At 41.8% G+C, this 13,052-nt stretch overlaps 1 protein-coding gene across 10 annotated transcripts in view; it reads left to right on the forward strand.

Annotated features, from left to right (window-relative positions):
* The window catches only part of chd9 (chromodomain helicase DNA binding protein 9), a 210,421-nt gene that overhangs the window by 160,256 nt on the left and 37,113 nt on the right, over positions 1-13,052 (forward strand). For all 10 annotated transcript variants that reach the window (XM_052028372.1, XM_052028375.1, XM_052028373.1 and 7 more), the window contains 4 exons: positions 1,849-2,028; positions 6,797-6,907; positions 9,478-9,674; positions 11,675-11,874. In XM_052028372.1, coding sequence (XP_051884332.1) covers positions 1,849-2,028; positions 6,797-6,907; positions 9,478-9,674; positions 11,675-11,874 — 688 coding nt within the window. The remainder of the gene's footprint in view (positions 1-1,848; positions 2,029-6,796; positions 6,908-9,477; positions 9,675-11,674; positions 11,875-13,052) is intronic.

Here is a 13,052-nt window from a genome sequence, read left to right on the forward strand (position 1 = left end):
AGTTATAGTCTGAAAACTTCATTGTAATCATCACAAAATAGTACATAAAAATAATGATTCAAAGTATTTCATTGTCCATAAATTAGAACATAGAACACTACAGCACAGTACAGGCCCTTCGGCCCATGATGTTGTGCTGACATTTTATCCTGCTCTAAGATCTATCTAACCCTTCCCTCCCACATAGCCCCCTATTTTCTATCATTCATGTGTCTATTTAAGAGGCTCTTAAATGTCCCTAATGTATCTGCCCCCACAACCTCTGCCGGCAGTGCGTTCCACGCACCCACCACTCTCTGTATAGAAAAATTACCCGTGACATCTCCCATATACCTTCCTCCAATCACCTTAAAATTATGTCCCCTCGTGTTAGCCATTGTCGCCCTGGGAAAAAGTCTCTGACTGTCCACTCGATCTATGCCTCCAATCATCTTGTACACCTCTATCAAGTCACCTCTCATCCTCCTCCTCTCCAAAGAGAAAAGCCCTAGCTTGCTCAACCTATTCTCATAAGACATGTTCTCCAATCCAGGCAACATCCTGGTAAGTCTCCTCTGCTCTGTCTCTAAAGCTTCCACATCCTTTCTATAATGAGGTGACCAGAACTGAACACAATACTCCAAGTGTGGTCTGACCGGAGTCCTATAGAGCTGCAACGTCACCTCGAGGCTCTTGAACTCAATACCCCGACTAATGAAGGTCAACACTCCATACGCCTTCTTAACAACCCTACTGACCTGCATGGCAGCCTTGAGGGATCTATGGACGTGGACCCCAAGATCCCTCTGTTCCTCCACACTGCTAAGAGTCCTGCCATTAACCTTGTATTCTGCCTTCGAATTCGATCTCCCGAAGTGTATCACTTCACACTTATCTGGGTTGAACACCATCTGCCACTTCTCAGCCCAGCTCTGCATTCTATCAATATCCTGTTGCAATCTACAGCAATCTTTTACACTATCCAAACACCACCAACCTTTGTATCATCAGCAAACTTACTAACCCACCCTTCCACATCCTCATCCAAGTCAGTTATAAAAATCACAAACAGCAGGGGTCCTAGAACACCACTGGTCACCGACCTCCAAGCAGAATATGCTCCATCCACCACCACCCTCCATCTTCTATGGGCAAGTCAATTCTGAATCCACACAGCCAAGTTTCACTGGATCCCATGCCTCCTGACTTTCTGAATAAGCCTTCCATGAGGAACCTTATCAAACACCTTACTAAAATCCATGTACACCACATCCACTGCTCTACCTTCACCAATGTGCTTTGTCACATCCTCAAAGAATTCAGTCGGGCTCGTGAAGCACGACCTGCCCCTCACAAAGCCATACTGACTGTCCCTAATCAGCCTATGCTTCTCCAAATGCCCATAAATCCTGTCTCTAAGAATCTTCTCCAGTAATTTGCTCACCACTGAAGTAAGACTCACTGGTCTGTAATTCCCAGGGTTATCCCTACTTCCTTTCTTAAACAAAGGAACAAAGCATAAGTTTAAACAACGTGTAACACTATGAGAAATTACTCAGATTATACTGTTATTATACTGTTATACTGCATAGCCCTTAATCTAGCTTTGAGGAAATTATTTGTTTTCTTTTACTCTGGAAGCCACTGCCCAGAAATAGCTGGATCATTGACTTGCATAGTACCGGCAGATCAGATCTTAATGCTGATTTTTAATACATAGTATTTTATTTACCAACCAAACCAGCTTGCAAAAATAAATGTTTACATTTCAGGAGATTTCAGAATGACCAGAAGCATGTTATAAGTAGCGATTCTTCAAAACAATGCTGTTTTGAGAAAATAAATGTCTTTACATTTCTAATTATACAGATGCAACAGATGTCCAAGAAAGAAATTGAAGACTTGCTTCGCAGGGGTGCATATGGTGCAATTATGGATGAAGAAGATGAAGGTTCCAAGTTTTGTGAGGAGGACATTGATCAGATTCTTATGCGACGTACGAAAACAATTACTATTGAATCTGAAGGGAGAGGCTCAACATTTGCCAAGGTAGGCTGTGTCTTGGGAAAAGCTGGTGGATCTCGGGCTAATTTTAGGAGCTGTCTGATTAACTGATCTTCTAAAGGCAAGGCTTAATCAAGTGATGCATCTTTTACAATGCAGCAGTTTCTCACAGTAAATGAATGGCAAAAATATTTTCACATTACAGTCAGGTATTTTTCCTATAAAATACATCAAATGGATGTTTTCCCGCTTTAGAAATGCCATACTCTTTATATTAGAAATAATAATAAACATATTTCCCCAGAATAAAAAGAAATGTTGCTTGGATTTTACTGCTGACTGATATGCTTTTGCATCATACATAATAGGTTGGCAAATACGAGCCCTGCCTATATAGACGCTTCATTCACTCGCTACCCAGTAACTTTATCTTCTCCCCCATCTATCAGTTTTTGCAATTCCCCCTTTTAATTCTCTCCCTTATCGGTCTTTGACATCCCGCTGTCCCCGGGCCACTCTCCTCCCCTTTTACTCTCCCTCTGTTCCCATTCTCCTTCTCTTCCCCTCTCCCTTCCTGTCTCAAAACTCAGTACACGCACAGATTGCACAATTACATCCAGTTCCTATTGTCATTTATGATGTTCAGCTACTATATATAAAAAAAATACTGCAAGGTAATTTCATTTAATAATTAAATTCTTAAGAAGAAACTTAATGAAAATGAAAATTAAGAGTCAAAAATGTACTAAGCTCAAATAAGTTAGTTTGTACAAATGAGTCTGGCCAGATGATTGGGGTTTCACTGGGAGAGCTTTTTGGAAACAGTGATCATAACTCTAAGTTTTAAGATAGTTATGGATAAGTATAGGTCAAGACCTGGGGGGCGGTGGTGGGGGGGGCGGGGGGGTTGCTAAATTGGGAGAAGGCAAATGAGAACATTATTAAACAGGAGCTGGAGAGAGTTGACTGTGAGCAGCTGTTATTGGGTAAGTCCATATCTGACAAGTGGGAGTCATTTAAAGACCAGCTGATCAAAATTCAGGACTGACATATTCCAGTGAGGAAGAGAGACCAGGACAGCAAATTTGAGAACCTTGAATGGTGAGAAATGTTGTAAATTTAGTCGAAAAGGAAAAGTAAACATATATAAGGTTTAGGAAGCTGATGTCAGACAGGGCCCTTAAATATAAAGAAAGCAGAGGAAAGAACTCAAACAGGGAATCAGGAGGGCCAAAAGGGGCCATTAAATGTCCTTGGCGAGTAGGATTAAGGTAATTTTTACAGAAGGTAAAGACAAGAGGGTAGCTAGGCAGAGGATAGGGCCACTCAAGGACAAAAGGAGGAGGTTATGCCTGGAGCCAAAGAAAGTGGATGAGGTACTAAATGAGTACTTTGTACTAGTATTCACCCAGAAGGACATGGAGGATAGTGAGATCAGTGTGGGGGGTATGCTAGTATTCTAGTGCATGCTTATATTCAAGGAGGAGGAAATGTTGGGTCTCTTGAAGAATATTAAGGTGGATAAGGCCCTCGGGACTGATGGAATATATCCCAGGTTATTGAGAGAAACAAGAGAGGAGATTGCTTGGGCCTTGACAGAGATCCTTATATCCTCTCCCGCTACAGGTGAGGTCCCAGAGGACTAGAGGTTAGGCAATGTTGTTCCTCTGTTTAAAAAGGGATTATCCAGCATACTATAGGCAGGTGAACCTTAACATCAGTGGTAGTGAAGCTATTGAAGGAGATTCTTAGGAATAGAATTCACTCACATTTGGAAAAGTATGGGTTTACTAGGAATATTCAGCATCACTTTGTGGGCGGGGCAAGTCATGTCTTATGCACTCGGTTGAGTCTTTTGAGGAGGTGATGAAGATGATTGATGAGGGTAGGGCAGTGGATGTTGTGTACGTGGATTTTAAGGCATTTGATAAAGTCTCTCGTGGTAGACTGATCCAAAAGATTAAGACACGTGGGATCCACGGTGACTTACATTCTTCGCCACTTCCACCATCTCCAACAGGACCCCACTACCAAGCATATCTTCCCCTCCCTACCTCTTTCTGCCTTTCGCAGGGACTGCTCTCTCCACGACTCCTTAGTTCACTCCTCCTTCTCCCCCATCCCGGTCCCACCTCTGGAACTTTCTACTGCCCCTGCCATAGGTGCAACACCTGCCCCTACATCACCTCCATCCAGGTACCCAAACAGTCCTTTCAGGTGAGACAGAGATTCGCCTGCACCTCTCTTAATATCATTACTGCTTAAAGTGTGGCCTCCTCTATGACTAGGTGAACATTTCGCAGAACACCTGTGCTCCATCCATAACTGCGATCTGCATCTCCCTGTTGCCAGTCACTTCAACTCCCCCTCCCACACTATCACTGATATGACAGTCCTCGGCCTCCTCCACTGCCAGGAGAAGTCCAAACACAAACTGGAGGAACAGCACCTCATTTTCTGCCTTGGAACCTTGCAGCCCAATGGCATGAATATTGAATTCTCCCACTTTAAGTTATCCCCACCTCCCCTCCACCCCCCCCCCCCCCCAACCATGCTGCTTCTTTTCTTTCATTTCCTAGCCTATCTTTTTTTCTACCCCTTTTTTTTCTCCTTACCTTTGACCCATCCCCCGGTGGATCTGCTCTCCCTTTCTCCCCTGCACCTGCCTATCACTATCTCTTACCTGCATCTACCTATCACCACCCTGTGCCCACCCCATCTCTCTTCTTTTGTCCAACTATCACTGCTCTGCTTTTCCCTCCTATATATTGGGCTTCCCCTTTTCCTATCTTCAGTCTTGAGGAAGGGTCCTGACCCGAAACATTGACTAGCTGCTTTTCTCCACGGATGCTGCCTGGCCTGCTGAGTTTCTCCAGCATCATCGTGTCTTTCATCTAGATTCCAGCATCTGCAGTCCTTTGTTTCTCTAGACTGGATTCAAAATTGGTTTGGCCATGGAAGACAGATGATAGTAGTGGAGGGCTGTAATTTTGACTGGAGGTCTGTGATCAGTGGTGTTCTGCAGGGATCATTGCTGGGACCTCTGATGGATTTGTACGAAAATATAGATGGGCTGATTGGTAAGTTTGCTCAAAAATTGGGTGGAGTTGTTAAAGGATACAGGTCAGTTGGAGATATGGATGGAGAAATGACAGATTGAGTTCACTACGGATAAAAAATGTGAGGTGATGCATTCTGGCAGGGTAAATGTAAGAGGAAAGTATACAGTAAATGGCAGGACCCTTTGGAACATTGGTGTGCACGTCCATAGTTTCCTGAAAGTGGCAACACAAGTAGTTAGGGTGGAAAAGAAGGTATACAACATGCTTGCCTTCATCAGTTGGGGCATTGAGTACAAAAGTTGGGAAGTCGTGTTGCAACTGTCTAAAACTTTGGTTCGGCAACACTTGAAGTATTGTGGAACGTTCTGGTCACCCTATTACAGGAAGAATTTTGGAGAGGGTGCAAAAGAGGTTCACCAGGATGTTGCCTGGATTGGAGAGTATTAGTTATAAGGAGAAGTTGGACAAACTTGGATTGTTTTCTCTGGAGCGTCAGAGGCTGAGGGGAAACCTGATAGATGTATATAAAATTCTGAGAAGCAGAGATAGGGTAGATGGAGTTCTTTCTTTCCCAGGGCAGAAATGTCAACTACTAGAGGGCTCAGCTTTTAAGGTGAGAGGGGGAAAGTTTAAAGAAGGTGTGTGAGGCAAATTTTTTTTTACCCAGAGAATGGTAGGTGCTTGGACTGCACTGCCAGAAGGGGTGGTGGAAGCAGATACAAAAGGGGTGTTTAAGAGGCATTTAGACAGGCATGTGAACATGGAGGGATATGGATCATGTGAAGGCAGATGGGCTTAGTTTAATTTGGCATAATGGCTGGCACAGATGTCGTGGGCCAAAGGGCCTGTTCTTGTGCTGTGTTCTATGTTGGGTTAGGTATATTTTGTGCAATAGGATTAGAGTTCCCAAACTCTTTGGTTGGGTTTCCACCAAAGTGTGTGTTTAGTGTCCCATGATTTGTTAATTGTGAAATGGGGAAGAATGGTGCTGGGGTAAGGGGGTAGTCACATTGCACAGGACCATAATCAGTCGTGGCTTGCAACTGAAATAGATCTCTGAGCCCCATCAGTCTCATTATTTTGGAAGATGCAAATTCATTACCAGCCTGAGGACAGCACCACTGAAGCCAAAAAAAATAGACAAGGAATTTCATCAGTGGAATGCCTGAAAATGGGCCACAGAGTCACCGATGGTGTGGGCGTGGGAGATCTGAAATATCCAGAAGTTTGGATTTGGAAGAGCACAGAGATATGAGAGTTGTGAATCTGGAGGAGGATACAGAAATAGTGGGTAGCAAGCAGTGCAATGGTTGCAACATAAGGATGGGAGTTTTAACTTCCATTGTTAGAGGTTATAAGAGCAAAATATTTGTTATTGGCTGATTCAAGTTTGTAGCTAATCTATTAAAATTTAATAGTTGATTAAATCTGATTCACTGCAGATAATATTCTTAATTGCTTGACAACCTCAACGAAATGCCAAAGGATTGTCTATTAAAATAGACTACTATAATTTTAGTATCTTTACCATGCAAAAAAAAAATTATTGTCTTCATTGAATATTGTGTTAATTTACTGTTTTGTGTTGCAAATCAGTATTCATATGTGATCTTGGAGGGGAAAAAAATTGGCCGCCTTTGTTATGGGTTCACAGTTTTTCTTTAGTGCTTAATGTTCGGATGAATTTCTTTTGTAATGGTTTTTAAGAAATTTGTCACATTTCTTCAAGAATTTGTTTTTAACTATTTCAGGCAAGTTTTGTTGCATCAGGCAACAGAAGTGACATTGCTTTGGATGATCCTAACTTTTGGCAGAAATGGGCAAAGAAAGCAGAAATTGATCTTGAAGCCATACATGGAAAGGTAAGTTACCAATTTCAGTTTAAGATTTACATAGGCTGAGTACTCAATAATTAAGACCTGAGCGCATCCCAATCACTTAATATCTGTTTCATACTTTTTCTCATGACTGAGGAGGCCATTCAGCCCGTTGAACCCATTGAGCCCATTCCACCATTAATTTTCCCCTTCAGCCTTTTTCACCACTAATTTTCCCCGTAACCTATTCTCCTCACATTCCCGTCAACTTTGCTCAGATTCTTCCACACACTACACCCTAGCGAGAATATTACAGTGGCCAATTTTTCTCCCAACCCACAGGTCTTTAGGATGTAAGTGGAAACCTATGTAGTCTTAGGGAGAAAATACAAACTCCACAGTAACAGTACCGGAGGTCAGGATGGTTCCTGGGTTGATGGATCTGTGAATCAGCAGGTTTGCTGGCTGTGCCGCAGAGACAACAACTGAATCAAAAGGTTTATAACCTGACCATCAGGAAGCATCCTATGGTGATGTCTTTGCAACAGAGAAGTAAAAGATTTTGAATGTTTTATTAAAAATAAGCTGTAGTAGTTTTGTTCATGTTCAAAGCTGTAGTTATCTACTGTATGAGAAGGTTAAAAAGTCTGTCTGACTGCCTGTTGGAAGCCTCTGCAACTGATAACTGGTTTCAGATTTGGAACAGTGCAATTTCCAGTCGTTGCCAAGCATTTGCCAGCAGGCAGGAGACCTTGACTATTATACATATATAAATTTGTTTCCAAAAGCTATCCAGTGCTGACTGTTGAGTTGTTTACAATCTGTTGCAAATAATTTGTTCTTTATAGTTAGAGAAAATATTTCCATTCAATTATTTTTTCTTAAAGATCAAAGTGGCATAATTTTCCTGAGAAATATCAGCAATTTCCTCTACCAGGAAGCTCTGTACCCACCACATAAAGGTGGAACATCCAGGTTTCCTGACAGGTTCTTCCCATTAATTTCCAAACTGCTCTCTCGCATTGGAATCTTCATTGACTTCATCGATGAAACGCCAACTTCCTGCAGTTGCCCAGCAGTTATGCTGAGACAACTGTTCATTGAACTCCTATCAAGTTAGACCTAGCACAGGTTCAGTAACTTTATGTTTTAGTGAAGAGCTCCTGCAGGGGAGTTTCAAGTAAATTTCAAGTTAATTTTGTGAATCAACTTCAGTTAACTTAAATATATTTAGTTGCTTCTGTATCGTCCAGTTTTTTTTAATTCAAAAAGAAAGTAAGATTATTTTTAAAAATTTAAAGATTGCATGATTAATTTTTAATAGTTATTGAGTTTTTGTGAACAGTGTAGTTGGCTAGCAGAGAGGTTTTGGAGTGGGACTTGTTCAGGCCGCTCCTGTGATTGCCATTAACAGTTGCAGGGATCTTTTTTAAGATTTCTTTATTAGTCACATGTACATCGAAACACACAGTGAAATGCATCTTTTGCGTTGAGTGTTCTGGGGGCAACCTGCAAGTGTCGCCATGCTTCCGGTGCCAACATAGCATGCCCACAACTTCCTAACCTGTACGTCTTTGGAATGTGGGAGGAAACCGGAGCACCCAGAGGAAACCCACACAGTCACAGGGAGAACGTACAAACTCCTTACAGACAGTGGCCGGAATTGAACCCAGGTCGCTGGCGCTGTAAAGCGTTACGCTAACCGCTACACTACTGTGCCATCTCATTGACCAGATTGGAGTTGGTAATGCTTCACTGCCAGGAAATTTTGGGGCATTACAACTTGAATATCGATGTGAACTATCAATACTAAATATGAATTAACAATAGTGCCATGGTTCAATTATTCTGCCAGTGTTGACCAGCTGCATTTTCAGAGACAGTACATTTCCCCATCTATTTGTGTTGTAATTTCAGGAAGGTCAGAGACAGTCCAGCAGACTTATGGTTCAAGCCATCTTTTTTCCAAAAGCCTCCTCCTCCTGTGCACCACCTGGTTCTGTGATCATCCCCAGGAGTAGTTTAATCAGGAGCAACAAACAATCGGCTGGAAGACCTCAGCAGGTCAAGCAGCATTTGTAGGAGGAAAGGAATCGTCGACGTTCTGGGTCGAGAACCTGCATCAGGGCTGACCCTCTTGAGTTCCTCCAGCAGGTTGTTTGTTGCTCCAGATTGCAACATCTGCAGTTTCTTGTGTCTCCAGTCATTTAATCAGTACCGTCCTTGCCTTCAGCTGCCAATTCCATCCTTAAATCCATGGCTCTCAACTTCACTCTCCTTGCATCAGATGCTGCTTAAAACCTACCTCCTTCCACGCAGTCTGTGGTCATTGTCCTTGGGTGGCTCAATGCCAAACTTTGTTTGAGAAGTATTTTTGTGGTGCCTTGGGGCATTTTGATTTGTTGAAAGTGCTTTGTCATTATAAGTTTCTGTTGTTTTTGATGCCAAACTTTCAACCAAGGCTGGATTGACTTTTGTTCTGTAGCACATTTCGTACAGCTGTAAAGCCAGAAGCACTTTGCTCCAGTCTGAAAAGCGCAGATAAGTGCTTGATTTTGGTCATGATTTTCTTCCAGGAAAAAAGTAAAAAATTTTTTTGATAATTTTCTCTCCAGAACAGCTTAGTAATTGACACCCCAAGAGTAAGGAAACAAACCAGACCTTACAATGCTGCTAAAGATGAACTGGCAGAACTATCAGAGGCAGACAGTGATGGTGAAGATCGACCCAAACTACGTAGGCCCTATGACCGATCTCATGCGTATGGAAGAACAGAGTGCTTCAGAATTGAGAAGAACCTGCTGATTTATGGGTATAAAATTATTGAAAATTTATGCACAAGTTGGAAAACAGTTTCTTGCATTTTAACTAGTTACATTATCAGCAAGCAATATATTTAAATGGTCCAGTATATTTGAACAGCTCTATTTAACAAGTTCTATGACATAAGAATTTATGGATAGGGATTGGTACCTCTCCAAAGAGGGAGCAGTGTTCCTGTAGGCCATCAACAGGCAATTGGTCATACATCAGAATAATTATTGTTTGATCAGGGAACGTTACAGACTGTGGGAGCTTCTATCTGTTTTATAATGTACTTCACAGAAGCACTTCCCAGACATCGACCCACAGGCTCTCTGTCTTATCAAGTGTGTTGACGTAGAGAGGGAAGTGAAGCCACCAAACAAAACAAATGGAAAGTAAAATAGGAGAGGCAAGAGGGAGGAAAAACACTCTCATAGATGTGGAAGGAGTTGCACACCTTTTCAAAGACTTGCCAGCATTAATATCTCAATGAAGAACATAAAAGTCTGGGAGGAGGTTTCTAAGGGATCAGCCATTTTTTTCCCCATAGGTCTTCCTTTTCTTCTTGGTAGACACTTCTGATTTTAATCTATAATCTTCATAATTGACCTTTTTTTTTGTTTATTCTCAGAATTCATCTTCTTCTCATTTGTAATTTGTACTTTTGTTTTAGCTAATTGGGTTAAATTATCACAATCTGATTGTAGAGGTGACAGGAGATATCATAAATAAAGGTATCCAACTGAATCTGGAGTTCACGAAGCACACATGAACATTAAATCTTTGTTTCCATCAGTATGCTTATATAATCATCATTGTGTTGCTAACGCACACTGAGTTCATCTGGAATTTACCTCCTCATGAAGAAACAGTGCTAAGAGTGGTCCTTCTCAACCCATCAGTCGACAAAGTTTCAGCAAGAAAAATGAACGTCTGAAAATATAATCATACTATGAGTTTTGTGGGCAAAGTGAGCTCGATTCCAAGTGCAATTGAACTATTTATAGCAGACTATGGACTGTGTTTTCAACCTCTGATCTAATGACTGGGCTGAGCTTTGAGAGAAACACCTCCTTTACATTCACCCTGCATCTTCTCTGTCTCTTTTTGAGATTTTGTTTCTTCTCCCCATCCCATTCCCAGTGAATGCTTTGGTTTATTGCTGCAACAATTCTCCATGCTCCCTCTTATTTATTTTGATCTCATACACGTACAGGTGATCACCATGTTCTGGCCATTTGGGTTACGAAAACTCACCCTTTCAGAATTCACAAATCACTACCCAAAAATTAGAGATACAGAATAAAATTCACACTCACAAAATTTGTGTGGGAAAAAAAGTCAATAAATCAACAATAAGTTATTTGTTTTCCAACTCGTTTCTTGATGCATGTGCAGATTACACACCTTTGCATTACAGAAAATCATGATATGGCCCATTTTCTAGGAACACAACCCCTCATAATGCAAGGGTCGCCAAAGAGTACAAACCCTCCTATAAAATTCCATCTCAAGAATATTTTTGATTTTGGGTGGATAATGAAATCCATCCTCTACCAATTCATCCTCCTCAACAAGGAGAGGATCTTAACAACAGTTTCATTCCATTTTCATTTGCCATCAAACCCCACTCGGCTTCACCTTCCTTCTTCAAATGCTTAAAATCAATTATTCTCCAGCAGAGTATCCTGTGGTAGTCTTGTCTGACCAAATAATGAAGACATTACTATTATCTCATCCAGCAACTGAACGAAAGTAAAGATTCGTTTCAGCATTTTCCAGGAATTGGGAATCTTGTCCCCGCCATGTTCCTGAGATCACTTGTAAGAACAACGATAGCTTGTAGTTGTTTGTTCCATGTTATAGGAGTTCTAAAGTTCTACATCAGTTTGTAGTACATACGCATTTAAAGTACCTGCTGACATGTGGTTAATTCGGTTCATTAAAACAAAATAATGAAGAATACTCTGACTTCCATAGAAAAAAAAAGATTTCATTCTTTTCCAGGTGGGACCGCTGGAAGGACATCTTATCACATGGGCGGTTCAAGAGACGACTGGTGGAACAGGACGTAGAGACAATTTGTCGAGCGCTCTTAGTGTACTGCCTTGCTCACTACAGAGGAGATGAAAAAATAAAGAGTTTTATCTGGGATCTCATTACCCCAACGGAAGATGGACAAACAAAGGAACTACAAAACCACCTGGGTAAGATATGCCAGCAAAGTTTTTCTTTACCCAGTGCAGAAATGATGTTATAAGGTTACATTTTAATTTTGTAATGTTAATTGTCACTCATAATGTATGACTGATTGAGATGTTCAAGTTGTGCAGCATGGTCACTGTAACTTGCATGTAATGCATGGGGCATTGTGAACTATTGACTGCAAAAGGAATATGTTAAAAACGTACGAGTTGTCTGCAGTGTGCTGTAAGACGCTAGGACACCAAGGGTGCCTAATGCAGGGTCTCAAGCTGAAATGTTGATTTACAACTTCTGCTTCCACAGATCCTGCTTGATGTGCTGAGTTCTTCCAGTGTTGTTTTTTGTTCCAGAACACAGAAGGTTTAAGCTTGCATTAATAGTGAGCTAGAAGTGTGACCAGCAACACATAACAAGATATTATTCTGCATTCATTTGGAACAATACAAGAAAGCTGCATCAGATGATACAATTTTCCTCCCCTGTTTTTTTAAGCAAAGCATCAAACATGTACTTAATGTCGTTCACATTTCTCCACTACCTGGACTTTCATTCCAATTTTGGAATCAGAAAGGGGGAATTGGAACTTTCTGCAAAAAAACAAACTGCTGGAGGAACTCAGCAGGTTGAGCAGCATCTGTGGGAGTAAAAGAATTGTTGAAGATCTGGGTCAAGACCCTGCATCAGGTCTGAGAGTGGAGAGGGAAGGGTGAGTGGTGATAGGAGGAGGGGTGAAGGACGATGGGCAGAAGAAGCCAGGTTGGGGGTGGAAGTTTGGAGTTGGGAGACAGAGGCTGGAGGGTGATAGGTGGGAGCAGACAGGGGAAAAAAAAAGCATAGATCGAGCCAGGTGGAGGGGGTGGAGGCTGGAGGATGATAAGTGGTGACACAAGGGCTACCAGTACTGGAATCTGCTAAGGAAGGAAGGTGATAATGGGAACCAATGAGGGATAGATGCAAGGGCAGATGGAACCAGATAGGGGAGGGGGGTGGAGTGGGTGAAGTCTGTGTGTAGTACATGATGGAACCAGGAGAGAAAGGAGGATCAAAATAAATGAATGGGAGCTGGAGGGAAGTATAGGAAAGGGGACAAAAATAAGAGGACCAGGGCTGCATTGGAAGGAGAGAGTTTGGGGGGGGGGAGGGGGAGGGAAACGTAGGGGGTAAGAGTTACCTGAAATTG

This window comes from Pristis pectinata, chromosome 13, assembly GCF_009764475.1.
Source record: "Pristis pectinata isolate sPriPec2 chromosome 13, sPriPec2.1.pri, whole genome shotgun sequence".
Lineage (NCBI taxonomy): Eukaryota > Metazoa > Chordata > Chondrichthyes > Rhinopristiformes > Pristidae > Pristis > Pristis pectinata.